Source organism: Marmota monax, unplaced genomic scaffold, assembly GCF_021218885.2.
Source record: "Marmota monax isolate L192 unplaced genomic scaffold, Marmota_monax_Labrador192_F-V1.1 WCK01_AAM20220418_F8-fsc00005, whole genome shotgun sequence".
In the NCBI taxonomy this organism is placed as follows: Eukaryota; Metazoa; Chordata; class Mammalia; order Rodentia; family Sciuridae; genus Marmota; species Marmota monax.
In genome coordinates this window covers 10,039,339-10,060,074 of record NW_026692254.1, presented here as the reverse complement: position 1 = coordinate 10,060,074, position 20,736 = coordinate 10,039,339, and the positions used below count along the sequence as shown (strand labels likewise).

Below are 20,736 nucleotides of genomic sequence, written 5' to 3'. Positions count from 1 at the left end.
GGTCATTAGTGTGTTGTTTTTGACAAATGTCTAGCCTCTCCTGTCGATGCACAGGCAATGTCTCCCTGTGGCCCCTGCCACCTACCAGGGTTCACAACCACTTGTCACCCTTCTGGCTGATCTATAGGGACTTCTTCTCTCGTCTCTGGGAATAGAACACCTCTCCCAGTAGAACATGAGATAAAAGTATCAATATGATTCCAAAATTTAGTAAACATAACAGAGCTCCTGCATTGAAGATATTCCTGTTGGTAGGGGTATAGAGGGCTTGTCCTAGCAGCTGAAAGGTGGTGTTCCCCGTCCTTTCCCACTCAGGGATGATGTAGGAAGGAGACTTTGGATAGAGTTCTGCTCAGTGGTAAAGCCCACAGTGCCCCATGCAGTCAGTAGACAGGTTTCTTCACTTCTTTGTCCTTATCTCCCAGTTTTTGGTGAGACTGATATTGCTTATTTGCCTAACCCAGGCTTTGGATCCAGCATAGACAGCAGGGACAGGCTCTGTCCAGTGTGAGTGTCCATCCATCCATCCATCCACTACTATCTTTGTTCAGATTCCTGTATGTCCCAATCCACTGTGGATGCAGTGCTACATCCTCACTTCAGAGTTAAGCCCCTGGGCCTGTCTCCACCCACCCTGTCCAGGCTCTGCAAGGCCCAGGAGACTGACTTTCTCTGTGCTTGTGCTGCTGGAGAGAGGGGTTCTATGACATTCGTGGAATCAGTACACAGAAGAGAAGCCTAGACTGACCCTCCAGGCCAAAGATGGGCCAGCATAACAGGATTCCCCATCTTCTCTCTATTTTCCTCCAGAACCAGGAGCACAGAGCTACACAGAGCAGGGACCCCAAGATAGAAGTAATTTTTCTGCCTCTCATGTCCCTAAGAGGCACTTCCTCTCAGGAGGGCCACAGACAATTTGTGATCATCCTTGACTTTCACCACTCCAGACATACAAGTGGGAAGAAGAAAACCACACAATTTTTTTCTTTGCTCACCAGTAAAACAAATTCCATCAATACCAAAGCCAGCAAGAAGCAACTGCTTGACTCAGCCAGGGAAGCAACTTCAAGCCAAGTAAAAAAAAATATTTTGAGCAAAGGACCTGCCAGAGTCAGCCATTTGCAGCTTCACTCCCAGACTCATAGGATGCACAGGAGGATTCCCCAAGTGCCCCCAGGGATTTTCCACCTGCCCAAGTACACCCTGTGAGCACTGTTAGGCTGACAATGATGCTGCCTTTTGACCAGTTTTGGTTGGGTAATGGTTACAGGTTCTGGTGACACTATAATCTCACATTTTAATTGATAATCTAAGTGTCTTTCTTGGATGGATAGAGATGACTTCTGAATGAACAATCTTCCTCTGCTGGAAAAGTCTTTCAAAATCTGGGTTTCACGTGGGGACAACCAAGAGGGTGTTGTGTAATGAAAAAGGGCTGGGAACTGGTACCTTCATGAGTTTCCCCTGGAGGGAGGGAGGGAGGACACAATTGCACACTGACATGTGCCATTTCCACTAGCACAGCATTCAATGGGATTGGTACACACGACCTACGGTGGAACCAGAATCTGCTTTATATAAATGAGTCTTTAACAAGGAAAGCAAAACTCACATTTTCACCTTTCTCACAGAGTTCCGTGTTCTCTGTGATGTACTTATCTGAGCACTACGCTTCCCAGTCCTGGGGTTGGGTCTGCCTTTGTGAACTCAAGGCCTAAGTGAAAGTCAAGTTCCCAAAGGCCATCTGCTCTCTACCAAGTAGTCATGTGCTTCTGCCATACAGGCTTCCTCTTGAAGGCAGTCCCATCCTGGCAAGGACAGAGCCCTGTCATACTGAGAGATGAAGCAACCTAAAGGATTCTGCTCAGCTCCCCATGAGCTTCCCCAGATTTTCCGAACTTGTTCTCCAGTTGCTCAAATGCTGACCCCCTTTTTGCAGGAGATGAACAGGCTTCCTTGGCTCGCTCTCTTCTTCCTGGCCTGGGTGTGTCTAACGTTAACACCATCATGCACTGGATGCAAATGATTGACAGAGGCCTTACCTCATGGGACAAGTAGAAGGCGGCGATGCCCAAAGGCCAGAAGCAGCAGAGCATGGAGAAGACGCTGAGCCCCAAATGGTCACGCGGGGGCATCATGAGGAAGTTGTCCTCACTCTCTGTGTCACTTGAGTAGTCACTCTGCAGAGAAAACAGGCCGAATAGGAGAGAAGATTAGTAAAGTAATCATCGTCGGGCTGCCCCACAATGTGGGTACCACTCCTGGCTGAAGCAGGCTCGCTGCAGCTGCTCCTGCAGCTGCTGTTGCTTATCTCATTAGTGTCACCATGATTGCCTAGAAACATATAGCCTCAAAACAATGATGCCTCTACTGAGGAACTCTGACCAAGAGCAGGAATCCCAACACAGGATTCTTGGGTAGTTCAACAGTAGTTAAAATCCTAGAGAAACCAATTTCAGCACAGATGGTCCCCAATTTTGGATGACTTAACTTACGAATTTTGAATCAATGATGGATATATGAAAGTATTGAACATAGTTTCAACTTAGGATGTTTTCTACCTATATTGTGATTATTAGGACTCTAATAGGAGCACCTATTTTCAAAGATCTTTGGGATCTTAGTGCCAGGACAGTGAGGGTGAACATGGAAACTATCAGAGGATGGCATTAGGGACTTTCAGAAGGCTTTCCTCTTGTTTTTTTTTTTTTTTTTTTTAAGACTTCTTGCTAGTTTACAGGACATTGCAGGACAAGTATGTATAAAAGGAGAACATGATCTTATAAATCTCCCCTTCCAGTTTCCTTTGACTCTGAATCGAGTCAGGACATAGGGGGTTCTCATGTTCACCTCTAAGCTCCATCCTAAGAAAATAACGGCTGCTTTGGAAGAAGCTACCTTTAGATACTAGTCTTTCTGTGTCAGGGACCATTTATAGGTAGGGCTCAGTCCAGGCCTGACCGAGAATGTCCCCAGAGTTCTGAATTAGGGGGGGATGGGCGACTGGCTGGGCTTAGAAATTTTTTAAAAGAAGCTTAAATGATTCTCAACTTTAGCCAGCAATGAGAATCACTGCCCAAATCTCCCCAAAGGGGCTCATCAGTGTTCCCTGGGTACTCAGTACCAGACGCCCTGCAAATCTCTCTTACCCTAGGTGTCTCTGTGGAGGCCATCTTTGTTTTCTACCTTCTTTTACCCCTGGCTGGCCTCCTATTGTGATTTATTTATTTATTTGTTTTGTTTTGCCTCATCAAAACATGTCCTCTTCACTCTGACTCATCAAAATATCAGGGTCACTCTTTTCCACCTGTTTATTTTATATAAAGATGGAATCATAGCTTTCTCCAGACGTCATTTCCTAAAAAAAAAAAAAATGGTACATTTCATCTTGAGGTTAACTCCCTAACTCCCTTTGCTAGTGGTTGGCAGAGGACCTGGCTGCAGGGTAGAGATGCTCAGGAAGCCATGGTGGTACTTAGGCTATGAGGGGACATCCAAGTGAACACCAGCCTGCCTCCCCACTTGCCCTGGGCCCCCTGAATCCTCTCCACAGATATTCTAGTCACAGACACTGAGGAGGTTCACAGGTGATAATGGTGTCCTTCTTTATTTCTGCAAGTTAAATGCACATAAACCTGCCAGTCAGAGTCTCTAATTCCTGTTCAGAAAGCAGTGGTGCCGAGGTGAGATAATAGGGACTCCCTGTTAGGCTTTTGCTTTTCTCGAGTCAAAAGAGAGAAAATAGGCTCATAAATATCCATGAGTTCATTCAGATAATAAGCAAGGACTTCTCCAGGTGGTACTAGGATGGACACTGGTGAACACACAGAGTCTGTCCACCCCACCACACACAGGTCAGGGGATCTGAAGCATCATTCCAAAAACAAGGGATGTGATCTGCCAGAGGCCACAAGACCAGCTCCCGGCCAAGCTTCCATCCTGCAGATCACTGTTCACTCTCTGCCCGGGTGTGAGTCACTGCCATCTGGTACACTGTCCTGTCAACATGTCTGGGACTATATCGCATCCCATCCACAGGAGCCTTGTCTGTGAAATTTCTATTCTTTTTACTATGCACACCATCTCCCATATGGTCTTCAGAACAGTAAAGGGAAATGAAAATTACCATCATTATGGCTATCAGAGATGGAAAATGAAACAGCCCACAGGGATGCATAATTCATGTGGGGAGATGCAAGGGCCGTGGACGGTCCAGGTGGAGATGAACGATTCCCAGCCCACTGGAAAGTCGGAATCGTCCATCAGAATGAAGAACGAGCAGCACTGAATTGGAATGTATCCACGGCTGTGCCTCTTCACACACAAATAGCCCTGTCACCTCAACGCTTTCCAGATCTCCCCCTGAAAACAAGCGACTTCAGGGTGTCAGGGGACCACTGGTGTTTAAAAGGACTAGTCTGTGACAAACTCACCTCTATCCACAGATCAGATTCAGAGGGCAGACAATCAGGCTGCAGGAACAGCCACTTCCAGCCCTCAAATCAGATTTTGACCTTCATGAGCTTCACATCATGGGTGGTGACAGTGCAGATGGAAATCTTTGCATCTATAAATATATCCATCTTTGCATATTTGTTTAAATTTTTAGTTTGGGGGATTTTTTTTTTTAATTTACAAAGAGTTTTACACACTTGAGCTCACTGCTTTCTCACAGCAACTCTGGAAATGATCACAATTTTTATTGTCATGTCCATTTTACTAAGGACAGAGCTATTGGAGAGACTGAAATTCTTGCCAAATGACAGCACCACCCAGCTCATGGCTGTCTGACTCTCTGATCCCTGTTACCTGACAGGTCCTGAGTGCCATCTTTGGAAACAGATGGTTTACACACATAGACCTACTTTACCTCAATTGCTCCTACATGTTCCTTCCTGTTGCCCCTGAAACTTCACCTTTTGATTGGTTTGTTTCCTGGTAGCCAATGGCCACAGTGGTATTGTGAGGTTTTCCCCATCACATAGACAGGGCTCTGGGACTGCTGCGCCTCAGCACACGGGCCTGATGTAAGCACTGACTCTGGTGTTGGAAACTGAGAATTACATCACCCTACCCAAGAAGCAAAGAAATAGGTTTCAGGGCTCTGCCATTAAATCTTCACAGATACTTACTCAGAAGCATAAAGAAGGCATACATTCAGATTGCAAAGTTGTGGTTCATGACACCGAAATTATTAATAAAGGTTGATTAAAATAGATTTTCAAGACTCAGAAAAATAATAGAGCACCCAAAATCATCCTGGCTCTTTTATTCCTTTATTCTTCCATTGGCAGGTGATCCATGGGTACAGTGGGTGTGAGCATCATACCACAAAACAGGGAGAATGGGAGACAAAGCCAGGTGGGAGATGTTGTGTAGATACCAACAACCAAGCAGAGGAAATGCGTACAACTAACACCAAGAAATCTCATCATGCACAGCAGCTGACTTAAAAAAAAAATCTCCTTTATGGGTCATTGAATTGGAATCACTGAAAGACAGATGGAAAGCATTTCAGAGACTATGGTTCATGTGGAAGCCCCCCCCCCCCCACACACACCATTTTGAGTTAAACCTTTGGAAGAAGCAGAGACAGGCAGACCAAAGCAGGATCCTGGGCTCCAGAGCTGGTGCCCTGCTGGTTGGGCTGCTGCCCTTAATTCTCTGCCTATTCACATCACCTCCATTTAGAGAGATGATGGCTCTCAGTCCTCTGGGAGTCTCCTTACTAGACTATTTTAATAAAATAATCCTAACATCAGGCACAATGCCAAGGGTTTTGCACATCACAAGGTTCCACATTCAGGGAAGCACCATGAGCAAGAGTTATGAGAACAGTTTCCGGGCAACCAAGTTGGACTCAGCAGTGTCACCTGGTCTCCCTGAAGGTCTCATCAACAGCCTCTGGGCTTCTGACTGTCTCCCTTACTCCCCTGGCTCTCTGTGCTTTACTCATCCCGGCAGTGTGATATCACTGTGTGATCCTAGAGGAGGGGGCTTACAATGTCTGCATCTGTATTGAGCAAAGCAGCCACTGGCCACATGGAGTTATTTAAACTTAAAATATGACTGACAGCTAGTTCCTCAGTTTCACTACACAGTCAAGTGGCCAAGAGCCACAGGGGTCTAATGATCAGCATATCAGAAGGCACTTGAATATTTTCAGCATTTCAGAAAGTTCTAGTGAACTGTGTTGTCTTATGGGATCTGATCCTTATGAACTCGAGTGTATTCTCTTTTACGTACAAGAACCCTCTGTTGTTCCTCCAACATGCCAGGTGTGCTCATGCCTGCCTCAGAGACTTTGCACTTGCTGTCCCTTGGTCTGAAACACTTCCCCAACAAACACACATGGCTAGCCTCCTCACCTCAGGAGGGGCTTTTGCTCCAACTGTTATTTCTCAACAGAGCTTTCCCTGGATGCTGAAGAGATTGTCTCTGTCTCCGTAACGCCTCTATTTTTTTACTTGCTTGGGGTTTCTCCTCTCCATCTCAGTAGTACCGACTTTCTCAACTCCCTTATTCTAAGCACCCAGAGGGGAGAGATCTGTGCCTACTTTGTTTGCAGCTGTATCTTAAGCACCTAGAAAATTAACCAGCACATGAGAGGACCCAATGCACCTTTGCTGAATAAATGAAGACTAAATTATGCTATGTGCATGTATGAATATATCACAATCCATTTCCAATTTTAAATATAACTATAATGCACCAATTAAAAATAAATAAATAAATAGAAGGAAGACCAATAGAGCAGAAGAAGGGAGGAGGGGGGAAAAAAGAGGAAATTCTAAGGATCAAATTGGATCAAATCTGATGAATATATTAAAATGAACCCCACTGTAATATAATTATAATATAATATAGTTATAATGCATTAGAAAAAAATAAGGATTCACCTGTTGTCTTACCAAACATGAAAAACAACAACCAAAGTGGCAAAACTCTCAGAATCTGGGCAAAATACACTGGGGTGGCCAAAGGATATGTGGGATTTATCATTGCTCATAAATATGCTGCATTTAGTCCTCTTGCTTGACCTGCGCCTGCTCGTACCCTACCCTGAAATGCCCTCCTATGTTCTCCAGAACATACATCCTCACCATTCACCCAGGTGAGACCACTGGGTTTGGAGGGGTGGTAAGAATGATGACTTGGCCAGGTTCAAGGCTGCCTTACCTAGGGTGGCTCTAGAGCAGCTGATGAACAGAATCAATGCTAAACTGCAGCAAGGAAATAGGCAAGGGCAAGCAGCTCTCTGTGCCTTCCCTGTTTATTAATGGCACCCTGATGTTCTTGGAGGGGAGAGACATGCTCTGTCCACATCAGAGGAGTGTGGAAGTGTGGGCGTGCTGCCTTTGATGCCTCCACGCAAGAGCTCCACCAGCATGGAAGGAAATAACCCCAGTGAATCATACAGGACAGGCTGATACCTGGGTTAGGAGCCATGAGGATCTTGCAGGGCTGGAGCTGAAATCATCTTCCCTGACTTGACCATTGAGTTGGGTCCTAGGTGTCCACTTGTATCTACTTAGGGGTTCTCCATGACAGCCTAGCTGCAGAAAATTCAATTTTTACTACACCCCATCAGATTATCTTCCCTGCATCAGGATTTCACATATTTTGAAGCCCATTGATCTCTGCTTTACTTGAAACTGAATCACATTAAAAACCACAGACATTGCTGAGGGTTGGTGGCATATGCTTGTAATTCCAGCACCTCTGGAGGCTGAGGCAGGAGGATTGCAAGTTCAAAGTCAGTCTCAGGGACTTAGCAAGATCCTGTCTCAAAATAAAATAAAAATGGCTGGAGGTATAGCTCAGTGATAGAGCAGCCCTGGGTTTAATTGATCCTCAGTTCTGCAAAAAGAAAAAGCAAAAATACCCACATACATCTCCTGAAGCTCTATTATATGTGATATATGTATGGTTCAGAAATATGTAGGGTTCAATAACACAGAATACTGGGAAGCCACTATTAGTATCTGAAAATAATTGCCCTAAAAATTCACTAATTATCTTAGGCATATGCTTTTAGCTTCTTCTAGTCTGTAGTAATTTTACTGTAGATAGAATATATATCATATGCTGGTGAGATAGAAGCAAAAGTGGACCAACAAAACCTCTCAGCCTTAAAGCTGCCTCCTTTAAAAAGTGTGTCTGGAGCCATGCAATGTGGCACACACCTGTAACCCCAGTAACTCAAGAAATTGATGCAGAAGCATCCCAAGTTCAAGGTCAGTCTCAGCAACTTAGTGTGGCCCTAAGAAACTTAGATCTATTTTCAAAATTTAAAATAATAATAATAATGATAATGGCTGGGGATGTAGCGCAGTGGTAAAGCACACCTGAGTTCAATTCCCAGTGTCCTCCTCCCCCCCCCTAAAAAAAGTGTTTCTGTCAAATGCAGCTGTTGGCATTTGGATAGGTCAGTTGTAAAATGGGGGAAGAAGCTGAGAAGAGCTCCAGGGCTTTCTCAAAAGAGTTGAAGACAGGGATTCCTAGAAAATTCTCTGTGTGTAAGAGGGAGGGGAGGTTGAGAAGGAGAAAGGGAATGGGCAGGTGTCCTGAGCCTGGAACTATGAAGGCCAACAGCCAGCTCAGGCCTGAGGTATGATTAGGGAGTCTTTAGGACTCAGGAAATTACTATTCTCTATTATATGAGTAGGGAACATTCTAGAAACAATTCCAAGTTCATGTCTGCTATTCTCTTCCATCTATACCCTCAGACCAGTGAGGAATCTGCAAATGCAGAACCCAGGAATCTGTCATGACAAGAAGCAAAGCAGATCAAAAGCCAGACCTGGCTTTGGCCCCAGCCATGAGAGGAACGTACTCTGTGATCAGCTCTGTGTGTCCCCATCACACATCCAAAGAGCCCAAGGTAGAAACAACCTGATTCTCCCCAGAAATGTTCAACCACCGTTGGTGCCCCTAAACTAGAGCTCTGAATCATCCTGGGAAGATGACTTGTTATAGTGTTAGTACAATGTCAGATGTATTTAACACTCTATTCTAATCCCTGAAATCTGGGAATTAAGTTATTCTTTGTTAATCAAGTCTCTATTAATCAGATAATTTAACTCATAGAAACACTATATATATATATATATATATATATATATATATATATATATATATATATATATAACATGTTCAATTTTGCTCAGTATCATATTCTATGCACTTTCCCCACTCCTAAAAGTGGGAAAATACCCTCAGCCATCAATTAATTTCCATTTGCTCAATGGAGGAATAGTCCATCATAATACAGGTGACAAGTGTCAGTTAATGACTGGGACTTCAAGTAGTAAATACAATGATTTTCCACTGTGGTCTCAGAGCCTGGGTCTCCATAAAGTGATACGTGGCAATGGTGGGAGTGGGATTGGGGTTGGGTGTGGACAGTTCCACTGCCCCACCCTGCTTGGTCTCAACCAGCTGTTTCCCTGTATTTTGGGTTATCAGGAAAACTTACAAAACAAATGACATTCAGCTAAAAATAAATAACAAAATTTGAAAATGAGTGAGTTAATGCATCACCCAGAAGTACACAATTTCCCCCCTCCTGGTAACATCTAGTCCAATATTCCCTAAATGATTTTTTATTCCCTGAGGAAGGAGGTACTGTATTTTTAGAAGACACTAATCTGATTAAGAGCCTAAAATATGGAATTTTTTTGAAGATAGAGGAAAAGATAACACTAATTCGGAAGGTAAATCAAATAAAACACAAGCATCTTGCACATCCTAGAAGGACTGAGAGGAAGCTCTCACTGTCTGCAGTGGGATGGTGCTGCAGCAGACACAGCACAGGAACCCCTCCCTGTGCTCATGCCCAACTCTGTCCTTCTCTTTGGAGGTTTCCAATTTGATTCTAGGGACAGAATTCATGACTGTAAATATCTGATTGTTACTTACTAACAGATTCTTTATGAAATAAATGCACAGAGTGTGTTTGTTTGCTGTGTAAAAGCAAAACAAAGCTTGCTCAGCAGACACAGCTTTGGGGCTCACCAAAGCTAAAAGCAAAAAAATGTTTCTTGTTCTATGTCTTCAAATTTTATTGTTCTCCTTTGAGGAGTTTTTCTCCTTGGTCATGGGTGCTTCAGAAACTAGCTCCTACCATAACCCCTCAAAGACTCTACTCTCATGATCAGTCCACATGATTAGTGTGAGATTTTAATTCCCTTTTAGAATCATTCAGCTCTTTAAGGCAGGCATTAGGTCCTAGCTATGGTTAAGATGTAAGGGTCTCTCAAAAGCTATGTGTGAGACAATGCAAGAACTTTCAGAGGAAAGAGGTGGGAGGGAATGGGAGGGAGAAGGGGAACTGCACGGAAGACGGAAGGAGACCCTCATGGGTTCACAAAATACATGTACGATGGTGTGAGGGGAAAGGGAAGAAAAAAAGAGAGAGAGAGAGAGAGAGAGAGAGAGAGAGAGAGAGAGAGATAAGTGTCACAGTAGAATGGGTAGAGAATAGTGATGGGAGGGGAGGAGGGATAGGGGAGGGCAGCAGAATACAACTGACACTAGGATTGCTTTATGTATACACATGGCTGTATAACCATTGTGATCCTGCAATTTGTACACGTGGAAAAATGAGAATTCATACCCTATTGAATCAAATGTATGATATGTCAAGATCATTGTATTGTCTTGAGCAACTAATTAAAAAAAGAACTTTCAGGGGTAAAATGATTAGATTATAGGAGTCATAATCTAATGAGTAGATTGTTCCATAGACATGAATTAACTGGGTGGTGACTGTAGGCAGGTAGGATGTGGCTGGAGGAGGTTGGTCACCAGAGGCGTGCATTTGGGGTTTATATTTTTTAAAATTTTATTTATTTATTTATTTATTTATTTATTTATTTATTTATTTATTTATTTATGGTGCTGAGAATCGAACCCATGGCCTCACACATGCCAGGCTCTACCACTGAGCCACAACTCCAGCCCCCTGCCACCATGTTTTGCCTCACTTCAAGTCCCAGTATGGAGTTGGTCAACCATGGACTGAACTTCTGAAACTATGGGTCGAAATACTTTCTGAATCTGTGTGTCACTTACATTTTCCTTGTATGTCTTCTGGTCACACACACAAGCTGGCTAAAAGTATCCGAGAAAACAAACTCTGGGGAAAAGCCCCTATATCTGAGATAGTGGAGGGGGAACAACAACAACAACAAAGGTAAAAAGGAGACAGACAAGGATACGAGAATGGAATTTTAATTCAGCAGTCCTGCAGGCTTTTCCAGGCCTGTCACTCCCCAAGCCAGTCTCCCTTGCAGGTCTGTTACTCCCAAATTTCTGGGAAATCTATAAATCTACCTGTGCCTTGTTAATTAACTTTCCAGCTAATAGATTGAGCAAAGAGAGATATGCTTTCTTGAGGGATCTATAATTTAGGGTCCTTCCAGCACTAACCATTGATCCAATAATGAACAGACCTCTGGAAACCATCTTGAGATCATCAAACTAATGTCATTTCTACCTATTTTTCTATACCTACCCCTCACCAAATTTCCTTTAAAAGTCACTGAGTGAGGCTGGGGATGCTCCTCAAAGTTTCTATGGGGATAGTTTCAGTGCTCTGGGGAGGAACAGGTGTTTATGCATGAAGAACAACTGTCAAGAGAGAAATTTCTGCTAATGTTATTTGTCCAGGGTAAAATGCAAACCAATCTGTCACCTAAGAAGTGTCTAATTAGATCTGAGCATGGTTGTGGCCTCCAGGGTCCACAATGTTCTGTAAGCAGCAGCCAAAGAAAGCAAAATTCACTAAGATTCATCCCTGTTGGTGTTCCTGGTGTGTCTTTCTGAAGGTCTCGTGTGATAAGACAAAAAACTTTATTAGAAGACTATTACTTAATATTCCTCCATTCATGTAAGTACTTAGTTATAGATATGGAATCCAATGGTTAGAGTAGGATCATGTTTTAGTCAGCTTTTTCACAAGGAGGCAACCAGCACAATTGTAGAGGAGGAAGAGTTTTTTTGAGGGCTCATGGTTTCAGAGGTCTTAGTCCATAGAAAGCTGACTGCATTCCTCTGGGTTCAAGGTGAGGCTGAACATCATGGCAGGGGAGGGTGGCAGAGGAAAACAGCTCACAGGATGATCATGAAGCAGTGAGAGAGATTCCATTGGCCAGATACAAATATTTACCCAAAGCCATGCCCCAATTCCCACCTCCTCCAGCCACACCCTACTACTCAATTAACCCCAGCAGGATCAATTCACTGATTAGGTTAAGACTCTCACAACCCAATAATTTCTCCTCTGAACCTACTCATATTGTCTTACACAGCTTTTGAGGGATACCTCACATCCAAACCATAACAGATAAGAAGCTTCTTCCGTTAGGTAGTAGTTGGTAAGGAGCAGTGGAAGGCATAGCAAAGTTATGGGTTTACTTTAAGTTAAGTTTTTAAAAAATTATTGCCAAGGCAGCTGAGTAAATAACTTGTAGCTGATAACCTGTAGAAAAGTATTGGTACCAGACCTTGAGAGTAAGCAAATAGGAACAAAAGGAGCTAACTGAGGGGCCATTTGGGGAAATGTATCAAGAAAGAAAGATGAATGAACTAACTCCTGACAGGGCCATCTGAGGCCAAGGTAAAACTAGGAGTTATGGCCATAGGTGTCTTGGAAGGGAGGTTTCTTTAGTAGCGTATGTGCACTAAGGTAACTTCTGACCAGGCACTGACCTCAGTACCCGCATTAACACAGGATTGACTTGTAGATGAAGCCACCATGAATAGGATGGCCAACATGACAGTTCCAGAAAGGACCAACTCAGGTCAAAATCTCCACTGCCCATGGGAAAGAGTTAACTACTTGACTGGCAAAGAGTGCAGAAGGTAGAACCCAGTTCTCCCGCCAAACGTCAAACAGTAATAAATTTGGAAGCAGCATTTTTACTTTGTCTTTCTCTGCTCAGAGATGACCCACTCTCTATTGAGAGTTCTGTCTGCTTGAGTCTTACTTTGCTTTTACTTTACTTCCACTTAAACACAAGAACTGAGGACTGGAGTTTCAGCTCCCTGCTCTAATGGACACTCCTACAACTTCACTGATCAGGTTACATTCTTCCCTAGCTCTCAGTGTTCAGGTATCCTGGGAGGGCAACTTCAGCAAATGTTTTCTTGGGATCCATCTTGGTTTGGATTCCCCTAGAAGCAGATCTTGGGTAAAGAATTCAGGTGCAATTGCTTTCTTGGGAGGTCGCTGTGTTTGGGTGGGTCTCTAGAATACATGTGTCAGAAACTTAACCCCCAAAGTTATATGTTAATGGTAGGAAGAGGGTGAAAATTTAATGCCACGATTGCATTTACAATGAGGCTTTAGGGAGGCAATTAGGATTAGATAAGGTCATTAGGGTGCAGCCCTATTGAATCCTGGTGACTTTATAAGAGACAGAGTGACCAGTAGAGACCCACATGCTCTGTGTGCTGATCTGAGCTGCCTGGGACTCTGCCAGTAAGAGTACCATTGTCATCCAAGCAGCTCAGGAGGCTGAGGAAGAAGGATCAAGAGTTCAAAGCCAGCCTCAGTGAAAGAGAGTTGCTAAGCAACTCAGTGAGACCCACCCTGTCTCTAAGTAAAATACAAAATAGGGCTGGGGATGTGGCTCCCCGATTGAATGCTCCTGAGTTCAAACCCCAGTACTAAAAAATAAAAATAAAAAAACGAGTACCACTGTCAGATGGGGTCCCTCAATCTTGTACCTCCAGAACCACGAGCCAAAGTATCTCTTTTCATTAAAATTGATCCAGTCTGTGTATGTTAGTCACCTTTTTGTTGCTGTGACCGAACTATCTGACAAGAACGATTCAGAGGAGGGAAAGTTTGTTTTGGTTCACAATTTTGGTTTAGTCCATGGTGGGTTGAGTCCATTGCTCTGGGCCCAAGGTGAGGCAGAACATCATGGCAGAAGGGAATGGTGGAGGAGCGCCGCTCCATTCATGGCAACCAGGAAGGAGAGAGAGAGAGAGAGAGAGAGAGAGAGAGAGAGAGAGAGAGAGAGAGAGAGAGAGAAGAGAAGAGAAGAGAAGAGAAGGGAAGGGAAGGGAAGAGAGAAAGGGGAAGGGGCCTCAGGGAAATGCACCCTTCAGGGCACACCCCTAGACCCACCTCCTCCAGCCATGTCCCACTTGCCTAGAGTTACCACCCCGTCAGTCCATTCAATTTAGGTTGGACTGACTAGGTCACAACTGTCACAATCCAATTATTTCACCTCTAAACAAAAACCATAACACTGTGGTATGGTGTTATTAGCAACAGAAAGTGGACTAAAACAAAGGTCCACTCAGGAAATGTGGTTGAAAGAGGAGGGGGCCCAGGCAAGGAACACAGCCAAAGAGGGGATTGCCAAGTCAGCCGTCACCACAGGCCCTTGAAGCCTGTTCCTGCTGGGGTCCTCAGGAAGAGAGTAGAAAGTATGTCCCTGGGGTGATCCCACTGGAATAAACTGCCTCCACCAGTAGTCCTTTCCAAAGGCAGAGATTCTCCCATGTTTTGCAGGGCAGACATCAGGGCCTCAGGGAGCCCTGAGGCAGACAGAAGTCAGGCATAGGGGGTTTAACTTCAACAGTAACTCTCAAGAGGGCATGGGGGGGGGGGTTCTGAAAACACCTGCTCCAGAACCAGCGGAGGAACTGGGGGTGCTGGATACCCCTGAAACTTCAATTAGGGCTAATTCCTATGTGGAACAAGACATCACACTCAGGGGATATTTGAGAGGGCATGAGAGGATGAACACAAGAGCAGAATGAGAAACCCCATCACCACCACGAAGCGAGTGAGTGCAGAGAATACACATGATATAGCTTCAAAGGCAGAGTTGGTATCAAGCTTCTAAGACTTGGTGTAAAGGAAAACTACATGATTCAGATAAAAATGGCCAAGGCATAGCCAGGCTGGGTGGTGTACTCCTGTCATCCCAGTGACTCAGGAGGCCAAGGAAGGAGGATCACAAGTACAAAGCCAGCCTCAGCAAATTCAAGTTGCTAAGCAACTCAGTGAGACCCTGTCTCTAAATAAAATATAAAATAGGGCTGGGGATGTGGCTCAGTGGTTGAGTGCCCCTGAGTTCAATCTCTGGTACCTAGCCCCCCTAAAAAAATGGCCAAGGCATAGCAAAAGATCAGTACATTGGCCATATATTATATATTTTATACAGATATAATTGCATAGTACGCTCCATTAGTCAGCTGTCACTGTAGCAAAACACTTGAAAAATTAACTTATAAAGAGTGAAGTTTTATTTTTGCTCACAGATTCAGAGATTTCAGTCAATAATTTGTTGGCCCCATTGCTTTGGGCCTGTGGAGAGGGAGCACACAATGGCAGGAGTGCATGGCAGAATTAACATCACAGGCCAGAGAGAGAGGAGAATAGGGGAGAGGGGGGGGAGAGAAAAGAGGAGAGGGAGGGGAGGAGAGGAGAAGGGAAGAGAGAGAGGCACCAGGATCTCATTCTCCCCTTCAAGAGCATGCCCCCAGTAGTTATGGGTCACCTACTAGGCTCCACCTCTTAAGGTTCTATAACCTCCCAATAGGTGCCACTTTGGGGATTATGCCTTTAACACACGGGCCTTTAGGGAACATCAACATCCAAACTACAGCATACAGTGGACTTCTGCGAAGAAATGAAGACTCTTGTTTATTGGCCCCTGGCTCAGTACAGGATCAGTGTGCAGAGTGTGCAGCATGTGCAAAGGCCCTGGAATGGCCATGAGTACAGCACACACAGGGCTGCAGAGAATGAGATGGAGCACAGACAGCATGAGGTGGGATTTCCACAGTCCATTCTGGGTGCTAGCCACTTTACACTGCTTCAGAAAATCAGAGTATATCCCACATCAACCTAAGGGATTGAAAAATAAAGAGGGATACAGACTTTCATGACCAACTCAGAGGGGTTGGTTTCACAACTGAATGCTGACTTGTCAGTAACTGTCAATACAGTTATTAAAGATGTATCTCTGCTTAAAATCTGTGTTATTCACATGGGTGATTCTATGCACATAAGAGCTACATCTATATTGCCTGAGGCAATGATTGTCCATTTTGGATTTTCATATTCCTGTTTTATGTTATGTTCATCTGGAGACCTCAGCACATAATCCATCCTGTTCCTGTTTTCGGATGTAAAGTCCAAAATAGCTTTAGCACCCTGGATTTGGGTTGGCTTAAAGGTAAAGTTGGAACTAGGATATCTACTTTTAGACTAGCCTTCTTGTCATTATAGACTGCCTCACTTCCCAGTCCTGCAGGTGCAGGGTTGGCACTGGAACAGTAAAATTCATGTCAGGGTGGAAATGATGCCTGACCTCATTTTTTCTTAGGGAATTAAAACTACATTATTATATAAATTTTCACCCGTTAAATTGTCAAAAATTAAAAATTACATCCAATTATATTATTAGAATGCATAGAAATGGGATGATTCTCAATTAGAGTAAACTTCAGGAAGCAAAATTGTCAATGTATAACAAAACTACAGAATTTCAGAGGAAAGAGTTCAGCAATCCCAGTTCTAGGAATGCATACTGAAGTTTCACTTCCAAGAATATAAAAACGCACATGCACAAGATTATTCACTGCAGCATTAAGGTAACTGTCGAATATTGGAAACAACTTCATTCAAAGATTGGTGGTTAAATAAATGGATACACACTAGAGTGGAATGCAATTCAATGTAAAACACAATGAGAGATATCAACATGAACTGATTGTATTGTAAGAGAATATGGATAAATACAAATCATATCTACATAGATATAAGAAAATATTATATGTCACATGACATTCCAATCAATTATGGACCACATATACAATGTTGGTGCCCTAAGATTTTATCACCTCAGGACAATATAGCCATCTTTGACTATGTATATCCACTCAGTGATGTTTGTACAATGACAAAAGTCACCAAATGGCACATTTCTCAGGCTATATCCCTGTTGCTAAGTGGTGCGTGACTATATGTGTATATGCATATTGTTACATAGACATGCTTATGTGATATACATACATTTCTCTGCTCAATATGCTGAGAAAGCATGACCCAAGTAGCACTGAGCACACCTAGCCCCCAGATCTTGCTTTCTAAATACCATTCTCCAATGAAACCAACCAGGGCTCCTTAGATAAACGACTGATTTTAGGATTGGGGTTGGTAATTACAAGATGTACCTAGAACAGCTTGTTGGATCATAAAATGACCATAAAAGGTGATTAAGATTGATGTCCTTCATCCAAAGCACCCAGAAGACAACTTGAAGGAGTTCCTGCTATCCAATCTAGAACAAGGTGAGCATTAAAATAAATACACACTAAATACTAACAGTAACCCCTTGAATGAATAAGAATTGATGGTCTGACCTGAAATAAAGTAATAAATGAGCAAGAAAATAAATGCAGAAGGTAAAACTCTTCCTCATTGCAGAATGCCTACTAATAAACATAGAAGGAAGTATGAGTAAGACACTGTCAAATGAATTCATTATTTATTTGTCAGCGAATGACTAATGAAAACCAGGATTTTTACGTAGTCTCACCGTACCTCCCCACAAGACAAAGCAACATTGTCAAGTGGCCAGTGAGAAACCGGGAAGACAACAAAACAAGTGATCAGAGATACCCTCACCAGCAATGGGGCAAAGAGATGCCATAGGTTTCCTGACTGGATGCCCTAGAAGGACACAGTGATATTTCGGTCCAAAATGCAGTAACCTGAATCCAATCACAATAAATCATCAGACAAACCAAAGTTGACAGCTGGCCTATAATGTAAACTGATCTGTATTCTGCAAATAGTTGAGGTCATAAAGGACAAGGAAAGATAGAGGGACCTTTCCAGATTAAAGAAGACAAAAAGACAGGACAATAAAATGCAATGTGGGATTTGCAGTGGGATCCTGGACTGAATTTGTTTTCCTTTTGCTAAAGGACAATATTGAAAGAAATGCAAAAATTTGAATATGGTCTATAGATTAGATGACAGTATTGTAACAATACTGATTTCCAGAATTTTATAATTGAGTTACTTTTGAGAAAATATATATGGTTCACTTAAGAACATTAGGCCTATAACTTACGTGAAAATATTTCAGGAAAAAAAAATATCAATAGAATGATAAAGTAAGTATGGTCAACTCTTAAGATTGAGGGAAATTGGGGATAAGAATATAGGAATTATCTGTATTATTCTTGAGCTTTCTATAAGTCCAAAATGATCTCAAAAATAAAAAGGCAAAAAAAAAAATCCCTTACAAGTGTTCCTTTTAGCAGGAAAAATTATACTTCAAATTGAATTCTTTTCCTTTGGAGATAGAGCATTGGATTTTTTTTTCTTTTTCTTTCTTTCTTTTTCTTTCTTTTTTTTTTTTTTTTTTTTGATTGTGCTTTAATGGAAATACTGTGAGCATTACTGGAAAAAAGAAAAAAAGGTATCAAGTTCCCCTTTTTATGACATATGAATAATTCATTTAGCATTGCAATTTGGTATTTCATCTACTTTGTCCTTTTCATGTTTCACAGGGAAGTTACTTAGTAGCCTTTGGTATCACACACCTGCCCACAGCAAAAAAGCATGTCAAACACTTCAAAGAGATGTGCTTGAGCCAAACAAACAAAAGTGGGCTTCAGCTTCCTTTCCTGGAATGGGGAACCCTGCAGAGTCAGAGTCAACTTCTCACAGAACTAGTGCCCACTGCCAGGGGCCCATAGAGCAAATGGCTCTGGGGAGAATTTGGCAGAGGACAGCTTACTAATGTTGCAGTGATGCTGTCACAGGGTGCCCAGCCCTGGAAGCTGAGCAGAATACCACTAGGAGCAGGAGGAAACTCACAGCATAAAAATGAGTAAAACCTCAGGCTGACAAAGGGAAGAGAGTTGAGCTGCAAGGAGGAGGAGCCCGGTGGCATGTCAACCCTTTGGGGAACAAAGGCAAACTTGGAGGAAGCTGACATCCAACTATCCATCCATTCAACAAATAGTCTCTGAGCTCCTACGAAGTGCTAGGATTATTCCAGTGGCTGTGGGATGGAGGCAGATGAACACCACAGTGTCCTTAAGAGAACAGTGGCCATCTCTACCCCTATCCACCACCTGTATCCTGCCCAAACCAGTCCTTTACCTCAGGTACCAGCCTCTGGCTTTCATGAGGACCACACTGGTCTTCCTCCCAAATGGGCAAAGTGTAAGTCGCTCACCTGAGCAGCAGGGATCTCTCCACCCTCTCAAAATACCAAGTACTGGCCAGTGTCATCAGCCCTGTATTGTTCAAATGCACATCTTCTATCTCTGAAGCAAGGAGAAAAGCCAACTAACTGCCCACCACATGGGAGTGGGAGAGTCCTATGTCCAGGAGCTTCCAGAAGCTACCTGCCCAGTATCTTCCCTCCACTCTGACCTATGGGTCACTGCCCCACAAGCAGGATGTACTTATGGCTCTGTGGGCTCCCTTGTTTGTAAGAATTAGAGTATTTTCTAAACAAACAGTTGCCTCTGTGAAAAATCCAATTATAGTAAACCTCTGTATTTATCAAGAAATGGGCTGCCGTGTTCTAGATAAACAGATATCAGCCATTTTCAAATCATTAATTGACTTTTTTCCTTCAGTGTTCTGAAATGTTCTGTTTCATTAAAAGCAAAGCATATATTTAGGTTGTATTTTTAGTTACAACTTTAAGACTACAGAAATAATATTAAAATTCATTAACAATGACCTCATATAATATATATGTATATATGTATACATGTACAATGCACAAATTATTTTGAAATGTATATAATATATGCATACTTTGAAATAATAGGTACATATATATATACTTTGAAATAATATATATATATATATATATATATACATACACTTGAAATAACATGTATATATGTGTGTGTATATATATATATATATATATATATATATACACACACACACTTTGAAATAATTTTAGATTCACATAAAAATTTCAAAAATAGAACAGAGTTCCTGTAGAAATTTCAAAGATAGAACAGAGAGTTCCCACATACTTTTGCCTGATCACTTATATAACCACAGTACAATGATCAAAAGCAGTTGGAACATGACATAAGCAGAAAATTTTGAATAAACTACAGACATCTACCACTCTTCATCAGCTTATCCATGCCTTACTCTTGCAGTGTTCTGCGGATTTCATTGATGCATAGATTCATACAACCAGGATAGAGAAATGTTCCTTCACCTCCTCACATCTTCCTCATCTGCCTCTTCATGGTTACATCCTTCCTCAACATTATACCCCCGCAACCACTGAATTGTGTTCTCTTCTGTTCCTGTTGATATAGTGTTGTTTTTTGAGTGTCATACAAATGGAATCACACAGCATTAATCTTTTGAGACAAACCTTTTCCATTCATCATAACACCCCTGAGATATAGCCAGGTGTCTGAGTGTTTATTCCTTTTTTCTTCCTGAGTAATACTGCATGATGAGGAGGCATCAAAATGTGTCTACCCACTCATCCACTGAAGGACATTTGCATTATTTTCAGTTTGGGTTACTAAAAATAAATCTTATGGACATATTTGTACAGTTTTTTTGTATGAACCTGAGATTTTATTTCCTTGGATAATTAGCCATAGGATTTCTGAGTTATGGGGTGCTTATTGAACTAGATAAGAAATTGACTGCTTTCCAAAATGGCACTATGATATTGCATTAGCATCAGCAATCAG

General features: G+C 42.6%; 1 protein-coding gene across 6 annotated transcripts in view; it reads right to left on the bottom strand.

Moving 5' to 3' along the window:
- The window catches only part of Syndig1 (synapse differentiation inducing 1), a 198,732-nt gene that overhangs the window by 71,580 nt on the left and 106,416 nt on the right, over nt 1–20,736 (bottom strand). For all 6 annotated transcript variants that reach the window (XM_046435310.2, XM_046435296.2, XM_046435328.2 and 3 more), the window contains exon 3: nt 2,043–2,180. In XM_046435310.2, coding sequence (XP_046291266.1) covers nt 2,043–2,180 — 138 coding nt within the window. The remainder of the gene's footprint in view (nt 1–2,042; nt 2,181–20,736) is intronic.